At 40.3% G+C, this 21694-nt stretch overlaps 1 protein-coding gene across 6 annotated transcripts in view; it reads right to left on the reverse strand.

Annotated features, from left to right (window-relative positions):
- Window positions 1-2959: 2959 nt before the first annotated feature.
- The window catches only part of PRPF18 (pre-mRNA processing factor 18), a 49331-nt gene continuing 30596 nt past the window's right edge, over window positions 2960-21694 (reverse strand). For all 6 annotated transcript variants that reach the window (XM_079701287.1, XM_079701285.1, XM_079701284.1 and 3 more), the window contains 2 exons: window positions 21187-21342; window positions 2960-3560 (listed from right to left, as the gene is read on the reverse strand). In XM_079701287.1, the coding sequence (XP_079557413.1) occupies window positions 3480-3560; window positions 21187-21342 (237 nt within the window). In that variant the 3' untranslated portion in view covers window positions 2960-3479. The remainder of the gene's footprint in view (window positions 3561-21186; window positions 21343-21694) is intronic.

Here is a 21694-nt window from a genome sequence, read left to right on the forward strand (position 1 = left end):
GTGTTCCCACAGCGACCCTCCGGGGACTGGAGCTGGCTCCTGACTCTCGACAGCTGGCAACCCTTACATACACCTGCCGTGAGAAAGTGCTTTCAGTTCAAGCCTCCCAATGTGACTCCATACCATGAATTTCTATGGGACAGACATTCTTCCAGGGGCTCCACGCACGAGGACGGGGAGGAGGGAGGCATGACCCACCAAGTTACGCTCTTGGAGATATTTGCACAAAGGAAATGGCCGCAGCTCAACCCAAGCTCCCCTTTCACTGAATCTGCCCCACTTAGCTCTACTACCCTTCTAGGTCCAGAAGCACTAAAGGGGGTTATTGCAGGGCTGCAAAGGAGCCAGTGATAGGAACCCCCCAAGTTCAAAGCTACCAAACACTTTCTTTCATATAAAAAGACAATTGTATTTCTACAGTATTTACTGGTATCAAATCCCGGGACAATCTAAAGGGCTAGAGTGGGTCAGGAGATCAGCAGAAGGAAAAACTGAACATTAAGAAGTCGCACCGCTATCAACCCTATTTTCTATTCCTCCAAATTCTTCCTGAGAGTTCAGAGTCACAGCGCACCGTAAATGGTGTTGCTAGTGGCAGCTGCCTTCCTCGCTCTGGTCTCTCGGGACTCCTCCTCCTTCCTACAAGATCAGGACCATCCTTTCTCTCTCCCCGCTGTGTCAATTGTCTTTGGCCTCAGCCTTCTTTTCCTAGTTTTCCCCAAAGGCTAGAATCACAGCCATGACCTCCAGACTGCCGCAGCCCCGTGCTGCAGTGCTGAAAAATACTGCTCAGTCTTTGCTGTTGGCAAGAACACTCCTAAGAAAAGCAGTATTTACTTCTGAGGGAAAACCAGTGTTTCACTAAATATGAGTCCAGAAAGACACGACTCCTTTGGAAAGGAGTCTGAGCAGGTGGGAGATAGAAAGGGAAAAATATACTTAGTTCAGGATTGTGACTGATTTTAAAAGACAGGCCTTTATTGTTTTAGAAATAGCTAAAAAATAGAAATATGCAGCATCTGGTGAACTAAATTTTCATGATTTGGACACTGCGAGAGGTCATTTTTTAACACACCCCCATGATATCTGCAATCCTCTGAAGATCTTTCACTTCAGGGAAACGGAAGACTTTTCCACAAGATCTATGTCTTTCAACCTAAGCCCAAAATGACCAACATTCACAGCACTGCAGAATACAGTACAACTCTTTTTTCTAACCATCTATCCACACTGATCAGTTTTAGAAGATACTGGTGTCACATGACGCAGTTTCTTCTTTGTGGTGGAATATTAACTAACAGCAAATGGGAAGACAACACGAAATTAGCTGACTACCATGCTGACTAGGAATTAAAAAGAAGTGACCTGGGGAGTGTTCGTTCAACAATATTTATAAACAAGTCCTATACAACAAGACTACATGAGAGAAGTCTAGACTGTTGTCATATCTTATGAAAGTCTGTCTCTTATTTGCTCTAGTAAGCTCTCTTCGGTTGTAATTTAATAAGAAAAAACAGTTTCTAAAGTATGCAAGGGGGCTTCCCTGGTGGCGCAGTGGTTGAGAGTCCGCCTGCCGATGCAGGGGATGCGGGTTCGTGCCCCGGTCTGGGAAGATCCCACATGCCGCGGAGCGGCTGGGCCCGTGAGCCATGGCCGCTGAGCCTGCGCGTCCGGAGCCTGTGCTCCGCAGTGGGAGAGGCCACAGCAGTGAGAGGCCCGCGTACCGCAAAAAAAATAAATAAACAAACAAACAAACAAATAAATAAATAAAGTAGGCAAGGAACCCTGATTCAATTTAGGACAGCAGGCCTCAGCCACCATCACACACATGACCAGCGGACACGATCAGCCAGGCACAGCCACAGACCCCACAAGTGGCCAAAACTGCCTTTCGAGGCTTCCCAAGAGGGGCCAGAAGAAGTGACTGTGAGCCCACCTGCACGCGCGCAGCTGACTCCAGCCCCACCGCATTCTCGATCCTTCTAAACTCAGAACTGGCTCAAAGTGTGAGCAGCTATAGAGCCTGGACACAGTAAATGCTTAATAGATGCTCCTACTAGCACTGCCGACGCTGCTAGCACGCTGCTGCTACCATCGTTCTCATCACGTGAGCCCGCACTGACCCTGACGGCAGGTTGGGGAAAGCTACTTTGTCTTCACTCTAACAACAAGGACACAACTGTTATTTACTGAGCTCTTACTTGCCAGGCAGCGTGCTAAGCATTTTCTTTTACTTAAATACAACAGTGATGCCATGAGGTATGTACAAGTATCACCACCATCTGCAGATAAGGAAGCTGAGGCTTAGAGTGAAGTGACTTGCTCATGGTCGTACATACATACTCACACCCTTACGTGCACAGGTGGGGAGCTGCAATATGAGGTGAGTTAGTTCTGACTTCGGAGCCCCACTCCTACCTCTAGCCGGCAGTGCCAATCCACCTGCTCAGGCAACTTTCTATTTCCCCACCTGCCTCTATCCACTGAGTCCTCTCAACCTCTAAAGCGCAGTTGATTCGTCACAATTATCTGGGGCTGACACTGTGCAAGATTCAAAAGAAGCCCTCATTTGTGCAAAATCAGACCCAGGACCTACTGTCTCGGGCAGCGGCCAAGAGTCCTGTCATCTTCCTCTTCTGCTGGGCGGGATGGAGCTGGGACAGTTGTCCACCACCGGTCTCGGGAGGATGACACTCACGGGCAGTCCTATTCTAGGAAGAACCAGTGGCAGCAAAACATCCCCGTTCTTGGCTTGACAATCCATTTCCCCACCTTGAACCTTGATGCACCGGGGTTACTGAATTTGAACTTCTGCTGGTTTAATATACCATCTTTGTGTTCCAAACTTCTATTTCCTGTTAATTGTATCTGTCCTGAGAGATGACCAATACTAAAATTTACACACTTTAAAAGATAAAAGCAAGCTCTGAAATGCAAGAAAAATAACACGTAACAGTAGTAACATTTACATTCAAATCTATTGCAAGATGGCAAAAGTTCAGCAACATTTAAGGACTATCAAGTTTCATTAAATGGTTCCATGTTTTTGTTGAAAAATATAAAAATATTTTTCTATAAACACTTCATAAGAGGCAATGTGAAAATTACCATATTTTACAGAAATAATTAGGTCCATCCTCAAATGTTCCTTTTTAATCCTTTAACTGCAACTTTCAGGTCTAGAGGGGAAAAGTTATTTTAAACCCTGTCCTGTGACTGTTGTCTACACAGTTAAATTATGGGGAAAAGTCTTTAGAACTTAATTTTTCGACTATTTAAAATAAAAGCAAGACAGAAATCACTTGGCAGTCAGATGTGACATGAGAGCCAACACAGTTCTGAAAACCAAGAGCTGCATTAGGCAGAACTCAGAGACCAGAAATTCCTTTTTCTTCTTCCCTCGTGCCTGTTGGCAATTCCGCAAGTCCACGCCAGGCTTCCTTAAGTTTCTTGTGATATTCACAGGCCGCACACAGATCTCACAGTGCATTGTACTCCACACATTTCGATGGATCTGTAGGAAAGTGCTTCTGGCAAATGGTCATTAACCTCTTCAATCCCTAAGAAAATAAAAATAAATAACAGTTGGTTATGATATGGTTAAACTAGTCTCAATCACCCTCCTCTGTGTTCCCTCCAGTATACCAACGTCCCCACTAAAATGCAGCAGTCCCCTACAACACCCCTCAGATGTACACTGAGAGAAAGATTTAATCGTGTGCACTCAGAGAAAGGTACAAGATGGTCATAGCTTGTTCACAAAAACAATAACATCAAAAGTACCAGAAACAACCCAAATGTCCATCATAGGAGAATATGTGAATAAGCTTTAGTATGCTTACAAATGGAACATACTACATCAGTAAAAAAGAATTACCTAGAGCTACAATTTAGCCTTTCTCCACCAGGTTCCAATAGCGAACTAAGCCCTGCTGGCTAGCCTAAAGCATCCATTATATGTAATGAAACAGCTTCTCTCCGATGTACCCTAAAAGGGTGCTACATGTGTCCCATCCTTGAGAGAAATGAGACAACGGGCACTCAAATCATCTTCTGTGTTCTACAGTCCAGATGAGGAACTCTAGTTGAGAACAATGGATATACATGAATCTTAGAACGTTAAATGTAAAAAGCAAGTGGCAAGGGGCTTCCCTGGTGGTGCAGTGGTTAAGAATCCGCCTGTCAATGCAGGGGACACGGGTTCAAGCCCTGGTCCAGGAAGATCCCACATGCCGCAGAGCAACTAAGCCCATGTGCCACAACTACTGAGCCTGCGCTCTAGAGCCCGCGAGCCACAACTACTGAAGCCCGTGCACCTAGAGCCCGTGCTCCACAACAAGAGAAGCCACCGCAGTGAGAAGCCCGCGCACCGCCAACGAAGAGCTGCCCCCGCTTGTAGCAACTAGAAAGAGCCCGCGGGCAGCAACCAAGACCCAACGCAGCCAAAAAAAAAAAAAAAAAAAGCAAGTGGCAAAATGCTATATACAGTATTATACCATTTAAAACTTTTTTTATTATATATAATTTTTACAGGTTACTTTCCGTTTACAGTTATTACAAAATATTGGCTGTCTTCCCTGTTGTTGTACAGTACATCCCTGAGCCTGTCTTACACCCAACAGTTTGTACCTCCCCCTCCCCTATATTGCCTTTCTCCCCCGCCCCCCAACTGGTAACCACTGGCTTGTTCCCTGTGTCTGTGAGTCTGCTTCTTTTGGTTATGTTCACTAGTCTGCTGCATCTTTTAGACTCCACATGTCAGTGACGTCACTGTCTCTGACTTGTTTCACTTGGGCATAACGCCCACAAAGTCCATCCCTGCAGCTGCAAAGGCAAAGTTTCACTCGTCATGGCTGAGCAGTACTCCATTGTGTATATGTACCACCTCTTCTATCCATTCGTCTGTTGACGGACACTTGGGCTGTTTCCATGTCTTGGCTACTGTAAATAGTTCTGCTATGAACATTAGGGTACATGTATCCTTTTAAATTAGTGTTTTGGGGTTTTTTCTGGATATATACTCAGGAGTAGAATTGCGGGGTCATATGGTAGTTCTATTTTTAGTTTTTTAAGACACCTCCTTAATGCTTTCCACAGCAGCGGCCCCAATTCACATCACCGCCAACAGTGTGCAACAGTTCCCTTTTCGCCTCATCCTTGCCAGCACCTGTTATTTGTAGACTTTTTAATGATGGCCATTCTGACAGGTGTGAGGTGGTATCTCATTGTGGTTTTGTTTTGCATTTCCCCGATGATTAGCAACGTTAGCAAAAGCATACTTGCATGTGCCCATTGGCCATCTGCATTTCCTCTTTGGAAAAATGCCAATTCAGTTCTGCCCATTTTTTAAGTGGGCTATTTGTCGAGCTGTAATGAGCTTGTTTATATACATTGGGTATGAATCCTTTATTGGTCATATCATTTGCAAATATTCTCTCTCATTCAGTAGGCTGTCTTTTAGTTTTGACAATGGTTTCCTTTACTCTACAAAAGCTTATAAGTTTAATTAGATCCCATTTGTTTATTTTTGTTTTGTTTCCATTACTCTAAGACGGATTCAAAAAATATTGCTTCAATTTATGTCAGAGTGTTTTGCCTGTTTTCCACTAGGAGTTTTACAGTATTTGGTCTTACACTTAGGTCTTTAATCCATTTTGAATTTAATTTTTGTATATGGTGTTAGAGAATGTTCTAATTTCATTCTTTCACATGTAGCTGTTCAGTTTTCCCAGCACCACTTATTGAAGAGACTGTCTTTTCTGCACTGTATGTTCTTGCTTCCTTTGTCATCAATTAACTGACCATAAGCCATGGGTTTATTTCTGGGTTTTCTATCCTGTTCCATTGATCTATGTGTCTGTTTTTGTGCCAGGACCACAATGTTCTGATGAAAGTCAGGGAGCATAATTCCTCCAGCTGTGCTCTTCTTTCTCAAGATCGTTTTGGCCATTCGAGGTCTTTTGTGTTTCCATACAGATTTTAAAATTAGTTTGTTCTAGCTCTGTGAAAAATGCCATTGGTATTTTGATAGGGATTGCATTGAATCTGTAGATTGCCTTGGGTAGTATGGTCATTTTAACGATATTGATTCTTCTACTAGTATACCATTTTAATACAACTCAAAAACAACTTAAAAATAATATATTGCTAAGAAATACACACATAACATGGTGGAATTATTTTTGAAAAAGCAAGGAAATGACAAATTGTGGATAATGGTTACTTCTGGGGTACAGGAGGAAAATACAGATTTATGATCTTCAGAAAGTTCTAGTTCTTAAGCTGGGATTAAGGCCTTTACACATTTATCTTATTCTTTGCTTCATAACTTACATATCACATGTATTCTTTTTTATGTACCAAATATTACACAATAAAAAAACTGTACTATAATCATAAAAACTAGCACAAAAACTAGCACAAACATGACCTGGCCAATTCTGCAGAATGTAGTCTTAGTACTACTACACCGCCTTTGTTTTGTACCTTTGGTATCTGTTACCATGGCCTTCGGTTCTTTTTAGACAAATGCTATAAACGCCACAAATTCCCATGATGTCACAAATTTCAGGTGCTTTCTGTCTCTTCTACAATCTGGCCAGTTCTCATCCAGTCTATAACTTCATAGTGATATTTTTAACTGACGACAAGAACTGTCACAATTAAGATTCAATCAGTCCCTTTCAACTCATCCTTCAGTCTGTGATCTTTTAAAATCCTTAGTGGGCATTTTATTTTCAGTTATTCTTCTTAGCTTTCTCATCCATCAGCGAGCAAACATGCCTCTAAGTCATTATCCAAATTCTCAAACAGGCCAGGGACAAGGGCAGAAACCTGCAATGTGCCACTATGGATCTCTCCAGAACAATTCTGCAAGTTTTACAACTAGCATTGAATCCTATTTACTCTTTTATCTACCAGCCTACAAATGTCCTTGTTGACAAGGAGAGACTTTGTCAGATGTCTTACTGAAATCTAGACATCTAGAGCAATATTGATAAGTTATTAAAAATGACAACCAATAACAGCAGCACTTAATTTTAATGATCTCCAAAGCAATTTTTGGCACAAATTATTTTAAGGTTTCTCACCTTGCATTCACAAAAACTGCAACGACCCAGTTCCTATCACAGTAAGAACAATGAAATGCCATCAGAGGCCAAAGGCTATGTTCAGGTCTATATTAGGTATGAAAAAATATATAGCACACTGCCTGGTACTTAACTAGTATTGCCCCCAAATTCATTTTCTTTCCTAAAAATGATACAATGAAATATCATCTGCTCTTAAAAGAAGAAAGAGTTTCATGATCCAGTGGGAAAAACAGAGTATGTTGCTGGAATTATACAATCTAGTAACAGAAAAGTGCATCTAGAAGTCTGAGCAGGAAGGGTAAACCCCCTCAAAATACATACTAATGTTAACAGGTAGCGAAAACATCACCAAAGATCTAGAACTCGTACTCTGTAATTACCTACATATTCAAACAACACTTACGCTAAGTAAAATCACCAAAAACGAAACAAAACAATGAGGTAAAAAGCCTGCCAAATCTCTTTGGTCCCACAGTAAGCAGATAACACAAATATAAATTACTTCTATGAAGGGAGCTATAATCTAAGAGATTCAACATCAGAGAAACATGACTTTCAAACATTTCACATCAAGTCCTTTGTGGGTTCAAAGACGGTCCCATTATGCTATTTAAGGAGTGGGAGTGTGGAGGGAGGTTATCCTTCAGCTGGTTCCCACGAAGGGAGACTTCCGCCGGCCAGTGCGAAGAAAGCCCGGCAGCCTGCCCTGCCCCTCGTTCTGCTGGCGCTGTTGCTGCTCGCTGTGTGCCTAATCGGAGTTGCTTTAGGACAAAGACCCTTCCCTCTCACAGTCCGGCTTCTCCTGCTGTGAATTCTAATCCTGTGGCTGCAGAACTGGATCTGTAGCCATGGAAATGTATGTGGTATCATTAAAAGGATCCTAAGTCTCCTGAAGGAACAGGTGAGAAGAGAGGCAAAGCTAGGAAAGGGCGCAGTCCAATGAAAGACTAAACAGCTTTAATCTGCAGCAAAACACAGCAAGAATTATTATGAGCCAATGAAAGGCAAGCAGATGCTAAGACGGATGGAGGTCATTTTCCTTACACTGTAGGAATTAGAATTTTAGGTGTTTGTGCCTTACTGAAGATATCTGTGGTGCTTATTTACACTCACTGAACAGATTCTACACTTAAAAAATAAATATTAAGAGTACCCCGTCTGAAATCTTAGCTGTCAAACAGCTGTGAAACTCAACAGTCTCCATCATAAACAGTTACCATGGAACGTTACAGTAAATTTTTGCCGTAAGGACTGACTGCACCCAGCACAGCGTGTTAAAGGGGCATAACCTGATGATGACATATGAGTATTTTCCAAATGGAAACAAATCTTTTCAGTTAGGTCCCGCAGGATTTTAGTTTCAAATTGCTTGGGGATGCTTAAACCAGTAAGACAAGGAGCTGCTTAGCTTAGCTTATTGCAAATAGCTTTTTAAAAACAAGTAGTACTTTTAAATATAATTTTCACTTTTATATAAGCAATACATTTATTTAATAAATCCTTATTCAGTGCCTACTACGTGCCAAGCACTGCTCCAGGCTCTGGGAATAGAGCAGGAGAAAAAAAAGAGAAAATATCCTCACCCTCATTGAGAATAAATTCTAATAAAGGAAGACAGACGAGAAACAAAATATGTAAAACGGACAAGAAACAAAATGAATATGTAAATATCTAACGTGTTGGATGGTGGCAAGTGCTATGGAGAAGGTCAGGCAGGCGAGAGGCGTGTGTGGATGTGGGAAGTGACCAGGAGGGCTCTGGCTCTCCCTGAACTAGGGAGCCACTGTAGGGCTCTGAGCAAGAGAGCATCACAGTCTGGTTTGTATTTTAACTGGATCCCTCTGGGTGCCGTACAGAGACTGAACAGAAGAGGGGCGAGGAAAGAAGCGCAGAGAGGAGACACTGCAGTCATCCAGAGAAGACAGGCAGGTGCCAGACCCAGACGGTGGCAGTGCAGGTGGTTAGAAGGGATCACCCCAGATGGAATCTGAACGGTCTGCTGACAGGACATGGGCTGAGACAGAGAGAGAAAAGCCAAGGGTAATCCCATGTTTTGCGTGCATGTTATTGTATATATTTTTAAAAGCACATAGTTCTTCTATCAAATAATAGCAGTCCCCTGCCTCCCCCTTTCCAATCCCTAATTCCATCACCCCAAAGGCAACCACTCCAAATCTCTTAAGCGTTTCTTCTGGTATTTACTGCCATATTGCTAGATACTACATGCAGACAGTGTGATTTTTTTCCAGTTTTTATTCTTTTACCTCCTATGAAAGGTGAAGATTTCATCTCTTACACTACGTGCACGGGCCCCACCTATGCACACACGCGCCTTTCTCTCCCTCTCCTCCCCCAAGTCACAGTTCTCAGTGAGCACGAGGTTCAGGATATACCTCATAATGTCTACACAAATATTGTCTAAAACAGAGCCAATATCCTTTCTTAGGTATTCTTCCCCATCTTTTTGCTTTTCTGTGTAGATATCAATTCCTTCTCCAACAGTGAGACTGCTCTCAATATGACCAAACACAGCAGGTAGTACATCTGTTCCATTTTCTTCCTGGAGCCCTCTGTCTTTTCTGTTCCAATCTACATCAACTGAATCCCAGACCTCCTTGGACTGCTACAATCCTAGAGCATCCCTTCACCTTCAACCTGGGAATTCCTTTTGCCCTGCTCCTGTGCTGGATCTTGTTGTCTGGATCTTTGTTTGCTTCCCTCATTTTGGTGGAGCACATCCTCAAGTATTAGCAATATAACATAGTGGAGTTAAGACTATCCAAGTTCAAATCCCAATTCCACCACTTACTAGCTGTGTGACCTTGGGAAATTACTTTTCCATGCCTAAGTTTCCCCACCTGTAAAACAAAGAAATCATAGTATCATCCTCTTACTACATATGAGAGAGAGAGAAGAGAGAGAATATATATGTGCTAAATTGCTGCAGTGAGCACACAGTAAACACCATGTAAGTGTTAGCTACAATGATAATGATCCCAGAGAATGGGTATGTGACACAAGATGGGTCACATTTTTGAGACTTTTCCTGTCTGAAAATATCTTTAACCTATACTCACACTTGACTGTTCATGTGGGAATAGAATTCTGAGTTGGAGACTTTTTCCCTTACTAATACAAAGGCATTGCTCCACTGTCTTCCAGCTTCCAGAACCATTAATGAGAAGTATGAGGGCATTTTAATTCCTGAGTCTTCATAAGTGACCTGTTTCTTTTCTCCAGAAGCACTGAAAATCTCTTTATCCTTGGCCTCCAATATTTGATTATATTGAGCCTTGACGTGAGATCCTTCCTATTCATTTGCTATGAATTCAGTGAGCTCTTTCTTCATTCTAGAAATGCATGTCCTTCAGCTCTGGGAATTCTTCCTACATTAATTCTTTATTTCCTACCCTCCAATGTCTCTGTTCTCTTTTTCCTGGAATTTGAACAGTTGCAGACCTTATAGATTGACTCTTTTGTTCTTGTATATTTCATAGTTCTGAGATTTCCTCAACTTTATCTTATAACCCTTTTATTTAATTTTTAAATTTCTGCTATAACGTTTAACTTCTGAAAGCTTGTTTTAATTTTTTTTGTAGCTATTGTTATTTCATCGTTACAACCTTCTCTAAGGATATTAATTTTTTAATCAAAGGGGTTTTTTCTGTCCCCTATGCTATAATTCAGTTTCTCTCAACTCCTTTTTTTCCATGTGTTTTGGTCTCTGTCTTTCATGTTGGAAACTTTTCCTGAATGTCTGATGATCCTAGGTGAACAAGCATATTTATGAGTAAGGCAATAAGGAGCTAAAGGAAACTCACTGAATGGGCAGGGCTCATCAATGGAACTTCATTTTAGGACAATATGGCAGCAAGTTAGTTTTTTCATTAGCAGAATACTAATTGTTGGTAACTGTACATCTTTTCTCTTGGGTCAGTTCACAGAGAAGAACCCTCCTGTTTCCTGAGGTGGGATAACAGCCTGGCTGCCAGCATCAGAGGGACCAGTGGAGAAAAGGAACCAGAGGTCTCATCTGTCAACACACAGACCCTCACTTGAGTTGCCTGGTTTGAGTAGGGCATCTCACCCTGCCTGAGGCTACAAATCCCTCAGAAAGTTAACCTGTTTTCTGCTATAAGGGAGAAAGGCAGGAGGGCCCACTTGCACAGGGTAGAAGGAACCTCTGGACTACTTATCCTATTCTCAACCACTCCTTCATTTTCAGTCCCATGCCATGGTCCAGTCTTTTTTTTAAGATTTTTTTTGACGTGGACCATTTTTTAAAGTCTTTATTGAATTTGTTACAATACTGCTTCTGTTTTATGTTTTGGTTTTTTTGGCCACGAGGCATGTGGAATCTTAACTCCCCAACCAGGGATCAAATCTGCACCCCCTGCATTGGAAGGTGGAGTCTTACTGGACTGCCAGGGAAGTCCCTGGTCCGGTCTTTTAGAAGTACCTAAAAGTCCCATGTCTTGAGCCTTTCCAGATTCTACAGAGTCCTCATTAATGGCTCCTTGATGACTTTCTCCCCATACAATATTTAACTAAAACTGATTTTTTTTAAAATCAATACTGTTTCTAGGAAAACATTCTGCATTTAAAAGTCTAACTGATGAACTGTACACTTAAAAACGGTTAAGATGGTAGAGCTGAATAAAGATTTTCTTTAAATGGTTAAGATGGTAAAATTTATGTCATATATATTTCACCACAATTTTTAAATAACCTAATTGCAAGCATTACAGCATATTCTAGATAAGGCATAAAAATATCAATTACATATATAGTTTGGTGTATCACAGTATGTGATATAGGATACAAATCCTGGATAGACTTGTTTATATCCAGATAAATCAATGAACCATTAAAACAATCAACCTGCATCAACTCAAAAAAACAGCAATTTTTTATCATTGCAGAAAGCAAATGCTTTTTAAAACCAAACCAGGGCTTCCCTGGTGGCGCAGTGGTTGAGAATCTGCCTGCCAAGGCGGGGGACACGGGTTCGAGCCCTGGTCTGGGAGGATCCCACATGCCGTGGAGCAACTGGGCCCGTGAGCCACAACTACTGAGCCTGCGCGTCTGGAACCTGTGCTCCACAACAAGAGAGGCCACGACAGTGAGAGGCCCGTGCAAAAAAAAAAAAAAACACCAAACCAAATTGCAATCATACCCTTTTAGCTAGATTTGCCTTTTATTTTATAAACTATCATTAGTTAACAGGACTTGAGGAAGACTTTTTTTGTTTTTAAGTAATCTCCTTACTGAAGTATAAGGAAGACATTTTATCAATTATTTCTGTTCCTGTCACTAGTGTACCCTGTAAGAACAAAGTCTTGAAAACGAAAGCACAGATGCGTTTAGTGGTGCAGCCTAGGAACATGAAGAACAGGGATAAGTTGAGAACATTTTCCATGCAGCTAGTTAAATTCTGTCAACAAACTGCCAAGGTTCTAATAAAGGAATGAATTACCATGAGATATTTAAGTTACTAATTAATCCTAACTTCAGACTAAAGGAATACATATTTGACTCGAAATGTGATTTTCAAAAAATGTGTACTTAATGATGAAAAGTTAATTTCTACAATATCAACTAACATTCATAGCCATGCATAAAAAGGCCAAGCCTTCAAGAACTGTCCACAGGAATTCTTTTCTTACAAGTATATGATTAAAATTGAGTTGATCTGAATTACTCATTCTAGACTTTTTAATACCTGATCTGGATCTAGCTACTTAGGATGATGGCAGATGAAGGCAATCTCATGCTGCTTCTAATGAAGAGTCCCAGTGCAAGTGTTAAATGTATTAAAATATTCAGGATCTGTAGGACTTAGTGGAAAATTAAAGAAAACTAACAGTTTGGGACTAAATCTTCTTCTGGAGTGTATGGTAAGAAATAGAGAGCTGCTCTCAATTTTTACTTGTCTGAATGTTTGATACATAAAAGAACATTATTTCCAGTTCAAAGGTTCATCACTTCACAGAAAGGAACAAATTACAAGTGATAATTCCATTTTGAAAACAGCACTCACGTACTTAATGAAGTTAGGTAAAAATGTATGCCAAATGACCAATTTGACCAAAGATTTTATTTATTTGACAAGGCCTTCACACTGCAGGGTGATTTTTTTTTTTTTAAGCATGTGGTTGAGAAATATAAGAGTTAACACCCCAAGTTAAATGTCTATTTAGCCGCCAGCTAAAAAGAAACGTGGCACAGCTTAGACCAGCATTCCCCACAGTGTGCTTCTACCCAACGATGGTGTTCTGTAATAGTAAAAGGTAACGTATGTGAAAGAGAAATGATAGCACTATTTTTCTCTAAAAATTTCTTTTAATATGCCAGGAAGTTATTAAATGGGTAAACAGTTTGTTACCCAAACAACTTGCCTTTAAGAAACGGTTTATCAGAGCCAAGAATGCCAGGAGGTAGCATAAGGCCTCTTGACCCACAAATGTGTGACATACAATTTGATGCATAGGGAGTGTTTACCAGCTAACCATGACATGTGCACACAACACATGGACCAAGGTGTGATCACTCACTGCAGTGATGTTTCTGTTATACCATTTTCAGCAATTCACAAACATACTATAAATTTACAAATGTTCCATGAACAACTAAATTTGACAAATTCTAGTATAGGTGAAATATGCCAAAATCTGAAATGCAGATATAAACATCTGACATAAAATGCTGGAATGGTGTTTTTACCAGGGAATTTACAAACTTAAGGTTATTGAACACAACTTGCCAGAGAAGATTACGGGACATTTTGCCTTTTGGAACAGTGAAAGCTTGAGGAAAATTATTTGGAATGAATATTACTCCTTGATCTTCTAATCCCCAAAGAAACCTGTGTTGTAACACAGCACACAGACTAATCTATATGAATCAGGGAGGGTATCCACAGGAAACAAAGGGCATACTCAAACTGGGTAATTTGATGGTATAGTTCCAAGGACTTTACAAAGGCATGGGCAAGACCGGGAGCCATGAGCTGGCAACTCTGCAAAGCTGTGGCTAGCCTGTTTTCTAAGGGGGAGAAGAGTGGTTACCAGAAACCCAGAGAGGGTAACTAACTGTATGGAGACGGCTGTGGCCTTGGGTGGAAGGGTGTAGTGACTCTACAGGGAGGAAGCCAGGGAAATAAATACCCCAAACTCGTTCTTCTCCCACCTACAAAATGCCTTCCAGTCCCTCTCATCGCCTGCCCTGTTCAGAAGTCAGAGGGCAAGGGAGCCTGTCCATGTTGTTCATAAAAGCCAGGTTTCCAGGGCACAGAACAAGGTGAGGAAGGATGGAGTGGATCTGGAGGGCAAATCACCATGTGATGTCAATTGCAGCTTTTCTTCCTGCTCTTCATTACCAACAAGTAAAGAACACCCAAGATATGAACCTTTTCAAGAGATGTCTCGAAATGACTGAATTATAAAGAGTCTAAATAATCAAGAACTTCCTTTAATTTGTGTAGAAGAAGCTTTACCCAAATCTGGGCCAAAGGCTACATCTGCATTTGGCAGACCGACCAAAGTCCTTGAAGTTCCTACCAACAATTTCCATCTCGCCCTAGATTTGAGGCTACCAATAAGCTATACAACTTCTCTTTGATCTACATGGTGAGCAAACCCTCCCTGTGGTGTGTTTAACTTTTGTGAGAAAGAGAACACTTCAAACAACTTTCACAGTTTAAATTCTATAGAGGTTTGCATAAAACCCAAAGATGAAATCATGTTACAGTAAAGAGCCCCCTGAATTGTTTTTACCATATTTCAGAAAACAGTTACTTCTCACCAATATTTCTACATAAAAAAAATAATTACATATTGCAAGATTTCATTTAAATGATGTCCAAGAACTGGCAAAATTAACCAATAATGACACATGTCAAAACCGTGGCTATTTCTGATGGGAGGAGGAATTAGGCTGGTCAAAGGAATGAGGGAAACTTCAGGGGTGCTGCTTGAAATCTCCTATGATCCAGACCTCATTTTATGTCTTGATAAATATCACATATATATGAAGAATCATTGAGCTGTACAATTAAGATTAGTACACTTTACAGGCTCCACTGTTTACTAAGGTTTATTATATCTCAATTTAAATAGAAAAATTTTATTCAACATAGTTTTGGAAGTTTTAGCCACAGCAATCAGAGAAGATAAAGAAATAAAAGGAATCCAAACTGGAAAAGAAGAAGTAAAACTGTCACTGTTTGCAGGTGACATGATACTATACACAGAGAATCCTAAAGACGCTACCAGAAAACTACTAGAGCTAATCCATGAATTTGGTAAAGTAGCACAATACAAAATTAATGCACAGAAATCTCTTGCATTCCTATACACTAATGATGAAAAATCTGAAAGTGAAATCAAGAAAACACTCCCATTTACCATTGCAACAAAAAGAATAAAATACCTAGGAATAAACGTACCTAAGGAGACAAAAGGCCTGTATGCAGAAAACTATAAGACACTGATGAAAGAAATTAAAGATGATCCAAACAGATGGAGAGATATAACACGTTCTTGGACTGGAAGAATCAACACTGTGAAAATGACTATACTACCCAAAGCAATCTACAGATTCAGCAATCCCTATCAAACTACCAATGGCATTTTTCACAGAACTAGAACAAAAAATTTTACAATTTGTATGGAAACACAGAAGACTCCGAATAGCCAAAGCAATCGTGAGAAAGAAAAACGGAGCTGGAGGAATCAGGCTTCCAGACTTCAGACTATATTACAAAGCTGCAGTAATCAAGAGAGTATGGTACTGGCACAAGAACAGAAACATAGATCAATGGAACAGGACAGAAAGCCCAAAGATAAACCCACACACATATGGTCACCTTATCTTTGATAAAGGAGGCAAGAATATACAATGGAGAAAAGACAGCCTCGTTAATAAGTGGTGCTGGGAAAACTGGACAGCTACATGTAAAAGAATGAAATTAGAACACTCCCTAACACCATACACAAAAATAAACTCAAAATGGATTAAAGACCTAAATGTAAGGCCAGACACTATAAAACTTAGAGGAAAACGTAGGCAGAATGCTCTATGACATAAATCACAGCAAGACCCTTTTTGACCCACCTCCTAGAGTAATGGAAATAAAAACAAAAGTAACAAATGGGACCTAATGAAACTTAAAAGCTTTTTCACAGCAAAGGAAACTATAAACAAGACGAAAAGACAACCCTCAGAGTGGGAGAAAATATTTGCAAACGAAGCAACTGACAAAGGATTAATCTCCAAAATATACAAGCAGCTCATGCAGCTCAATATCAAAAAAGCAAACAACCCAATCCAAAAATGGGCAGAAGACCTAAACAGACATTTCTCCAAAGAAGATATACAGATTGCCAACAAACACATAAAAGGATGCTAAACATCACTAATCATTAGAGAAATGCAAATCAAAACCACAATGAGATATCACCTCACACCGGTCAGAATGGCCATCATCAAAAAATCTACAAACAGGGCTTCCCTGGTGGCGCAGTGGTTGAGAGTCCGCCTGCCGATGCAGGGGACGCGGGTTCGTGCCCCGGTCTGGGAGGATCCCGCGTGCCGCGGAGCGGCTGGGCCCGTGAGCCATGGCCATTGAGCCTGCGCGTCCGGAGCCTGTGCTCCGCAACGGGAGAGGCCACAACAGTGAGAGGCCCATGTAACGCAAAAAAAAAAAAAAAAAAATCTACAAACAATAAATGCTGGAGAGGGTGTGGAGAAAAGGGAACCCTCTTGCACTGTTGGTGGGAATGTAAATTGATACAGCCACTATGGAAAACAGTATGGAGGTTCCTTAAAAAACTAAAAATAGAACTACCAAATGACACAGCAATCCCACTACTGGGCATATACCCAGAGAAACCCATAATTCAAAAAGAGTCATGTACCAAAATGTTCATTGCAGCTCTATTTACGATAGCCAGGACATGGAAGCAACCTAAGTGTCCATCGACAGATGAATGGATAGTGGCACATATATACAATGGAATATACTCAGCCATAAAAAGAAACGAAATTGAGTTATTTGTAGTGAGGTGGATGGACCTAGAGACTGTCATAGAGTGAACTAAGTCAGAAAGAGAAAAACAAATACCGTATGCTAACACATATATTTGGAATCTAAAAAAAAAAAAATAATGGTTCTGAAGAATGTAGGGGCAAGACAGGAATAAAGACGCAGACGTAGAGAATGGACTTGAGGACATGGGGAGGGGAAGAGTAAGCTGAGACGAAGTGAGAGAATGGCATGGACATATATATACTACCAAATGTAAAATAGACAGCTAGTGGGAAGCAGCCGCATAGCACAGGGAGATCAGCTTGGTGCTTTGTGTCCCCCCTAGAGGGGTGGGATAGGGAGGGTGGGAGGGAGACGCAAGAGGGAGGAGATATGGGGATATATGTATACATATAACTGATTCACTTTGTTATACAGCAGAAACTAATACACCATTGTAAAGCAATTATACTCCAATAAAGATGTTAAAAAAAATTAAAAGAAAAATTACCCTATTAAATGACTTTCACTATTACCTCCTCAGCAAATAGCTTAGGTTTGGGTTTATACATTTACCAGGGGTCAGCAAACTACGGCCCACGGGCCACTTGCCCCTTTTATAAATGGAGTTTTACTGGAACACAGCCACTGGTTGCTTTCACACAGCTGTAGGGTTGAAGAGTTGTAGCAGAGACCTATGAAGCCCAAAGCCTAAAATATTTACTACCTGATCCTTTAAGTTTGCCACTTCCTGACTTAAACTTCAAATAATATATTTAAACTGTCCCTTTGTAGGAATAATTCAACTCAACCTCACCCAAATACCAAAATAAGAGGAGAAAGATTTAAAAGACAGCTTAGGAAATCACTCAGTTAATTGTAATCAAGAATTTCGTAAAACGCTAACATGGGGGTGGCTTCATTGTGCCTTGAGCTGCACTATGGGTTTATTTTAAGACAGATCAAAAGCTGGTATTTTATTTGGCCTCACACAATGCTAATTTTTTGTTTTTGTTATTGCCAATATTTTAAAAATAGGAGCATATGCTTTTTTAAAAAATTACAGATTCTAGTTACCTCTAAAATAAAAAATAAAGGAAGATGGAACAACACTAGAACCATATTCCTACAAGGTACCAATGAGCTGAAGTGACTCCAGTAATGCTGAGGCTAAGACTCAGCTGACACTTCACTCTGTGCCTGCGCTGTCCACTTTTTAAAGTTTTTATTTTATATTGAAGTATAGTTGAACTAACACAACAATGGTAATCAACTGTCCACCGTTCGTATCACAGAGTTGAGAGGAAAATGAAAATACTGCTTCTATCTGTGGCTACATGAAAAGTAGGAAAAGAAAAGAGAGACCGAGGGTCAGGGGCTTCTTAACACTCAGCTCACCTGTTACCCGACTATCCTGGGTGTGTGAGTTTGCAACCTCAGGTTTAAGCAATGGCCTCTAGGGAAAACGGCAGAGAAGTATCAGAGAAATCAACAGACCAGAAAGGGCAACAGTTAACTGGATGCTTGCACACATCAAGTGGTAGGGATCCCCCCATATCCTCTAAAGCAGCTCTACTCCTATTTTGGGGCAATTCTGCCTGTTAAAAAGCTTCTTTGGGGCTTCCCTGGTGGCGCAGCGGTTGAGAGTCCGCCTGCCGATGCAGGGGACACCGGTTCGTGCCCCGGTCCGGGAAGATCCCACATGCCGCGGAACGGCTGGGCCCGTGAGCCATGGCCGCTGAGCCTGCGCGTCCGGAGCCTGTGCTCCGCAACGGGAGAGGCCACAGCAGTGAGAGGCCCGCGTACCGCAAAAAAAAATAAATAAATAAAATCTTCTTTGTACTATTTTTGCAACCTCTTACCAGTCTCTCATTGTTTCAAAACAAAAAGATTAGAAAAAGAAAGAATCCTTTCCTTACACTGACCAGAAATGTACCTTCATTCCTATACCTTACCTGGTCCTTAACTGTAGAGGGACAAGTTTAATCCCTCTTCCACCAGAAAGTTCTCTCATTATCTATAGTTACCCAGACCCCCACCAAGAGTCTCCTTTCTCAAGGACTAGAAAAAAAAAGGAAGACTTTCACCTCTCATCCTCTAGAGTATTCATTCATTCAGCAAATATTTACTGAGCACCCACCATGAGTACTATTCCAGACTCTGCAGATACGACAGTGAACTATGCTCTTGCCTTGTGGAACTTATACTAAATTATTACATCTAATAATGTAGCATAAGCTATCATTAGACTTTCCAGTAGCCATACTGTACTACTGTTATTGTACTTAAATTCCCTAATTCTTCCTCATGTACATTGCTCAAACTGTACGCTCAAGTCTAACTTGACTTGTTAGAAGTCTGAGTTAGACTTCCAAATTTCTTTACGGTCATCATTGCTAAATATTATATTTTTAGAATCTTTTTTCTTCAGTCTGTCAAGAACTTCTGGAATGCAAATTTCTTTTCCACCTGAACGCACACCCTATCCGTTCTGTTTCTTACTGTCTGTAAATCTGATAAATATACCTCTCAGTACAGTCATCCAAATTGGTCATTAAAATTGTTGAATAGGACAGTATTGAGGTCACTAAGAGCCCCATGGCATGTCCCTAGCATGCACCCAAACAGACACGGATCCATTATTTAGTATGCATGGCTTCTCTCACTCAACAAGCTGAGTCCACCTGATCATTTTATCATATTTACATCTGTACACAAGAATATTATTGGATTTAGGTCAAACACTTTCCTAAAGTTCAGATACAGTATGCTCGCCAATTTTCCCCAATCACCTTGGGAAAAAGGGGGAAAAACATTTTAATGGGAAGAGAAGAGTTAAAAAGGAAGAACAATGGAGGAAGGACAGGTCACTGTATAGCTTCCAAAATAAACAGAAGTCTTTAAAATACTAGGCATATTTTTAAAAAGAAAAATCAGTTTATAAGATGATGGTAATCATACCATTGTCTAAAGAAGATGCTGTCTTTAAGACAATTTATCTAATTATATGAACTCTTATACACACTATAGCTTTGGCCATGGTATAGCTGAACACAATTAGCAAATTTAATCACTGACAACTGTTTTCTATTGTTAAAGCCAAACCACTTTTTTTTCCCCCAACTAAAAGCTTTTTGCCTTCGCTACGGTCAATGGTGGTTATTAAGAAAATGGAAATGTTTTGAATTGCCACAAGTATATTTGAACTCTATAAGTCCTACAGTTCACATTAGGGGGTCAGGTTGAAATCATACTTTAAAATGCTAATATATATGAATAAGGTACAAAGCATGACACAAAATAACCTTTAGCACTTGGAATTGAAATGAAATAAAAAGATAATCCATGAACATGATAGTGGCTGTTGTCTGGCACAAATTCTGAAAGCACTTTCGGCATTTTAAGTGAATCTTACACTTTAAATAAACTTTCAGAGTTTCATCTTCAAGCTTTAGAGTTAACATCCAGCAAAAGTCATTATACAGACACAACCTGGGATTTTTGACACCTTGGCAAAAGCTAGATTACAGTTGAGGGTTTTTTCCCACTAAAAAGAAAAGTTTAACCCAACAGCAGTATAACCAGGTTTATGTGAGGCATGTATAACTTTAAGAAAATAAACTATAAATACTTTAAATCTATCTGTGTATGAAAGTGTTGTTATAAATTATTTAAAAATATTTACTAGCCAAATTTTTACCATTCATACCTTTTTAGCCTAGATGTTAATCTACCTTGAAAGTAACAAAATGTGAATTATTGCAAAATACTCTAAATTCGTCATTCTTTAGTAAACTCCCAAAGCGAACAGCAATAGTGTTATTTCACTACTGAGGTAATTAAAGCACAACACTTCACCCTGTCTTACATCATATATGAAACCTATAAGGTTTCTATTTTATAGTACAGTGGAAGGTGTCTTAAATACAAGTACTACTTACATAAAGAGTGGACTTGCATCCTATCATGCCATATCCAATCACTATAATTCTCCTCCTCTCAAAACTTAGTTTGAGAATCGGGGAATCTTAACCTGCAGAGCACTTTTCCCTCCAAACTGCTTACCTGAATATACTTCCGCTGCGTCTCATCATTTAAAACATGTGCAACGTGCTTGGAAAAAATCTTTTCCCTACCAGTTCTGGCATGGATGCCAACCATAGTGACACCAATAGGCCAAGGGGCATTTCCAATGGCCATCTGAAGATAAGCATCATTAGCCTAAAAAGAAAGTTGAAGAAGAGATCAGGAAAGCAGAAATATTCTGCTGGTCCCAATTTTCATTTAGTATTTCACAGCCCTTCATGACGAAATTTTCATCCATCTCTTGGGTGTGTTGAAAATATTACCATTCCCATTATTCGAACAAAACAAATTAAAATATGGGGTGACTGACTGCTTACCCAGGACCACAAATGTCTGTGGAAAAACAGAAACCAACACTAATCCAGTGAGTAAAAAGACAAAACATTCCTTTGCAGCCTTGGTGCACTGGAAGTTACTACATTTCAGATCTGGAATTACCAGGCAGGTAATTTGATGCACTGACAAAAACTCTAGTCTGAGTTTCCGT

The sequence above is a fragment of the Hyperoodon ampullatus genome (assembly GCF_949752795.1).
Source record: "Hyperoodon ampullatus genome assembly, chromosome: 3".
Classification (NCBI taxonomy): Eukaryota; Metazoa; Chordata; class Mammalia; order Artiodactyla; family Ziphiidae; genus Hyperoodon; species Hyperoodon ampullatus.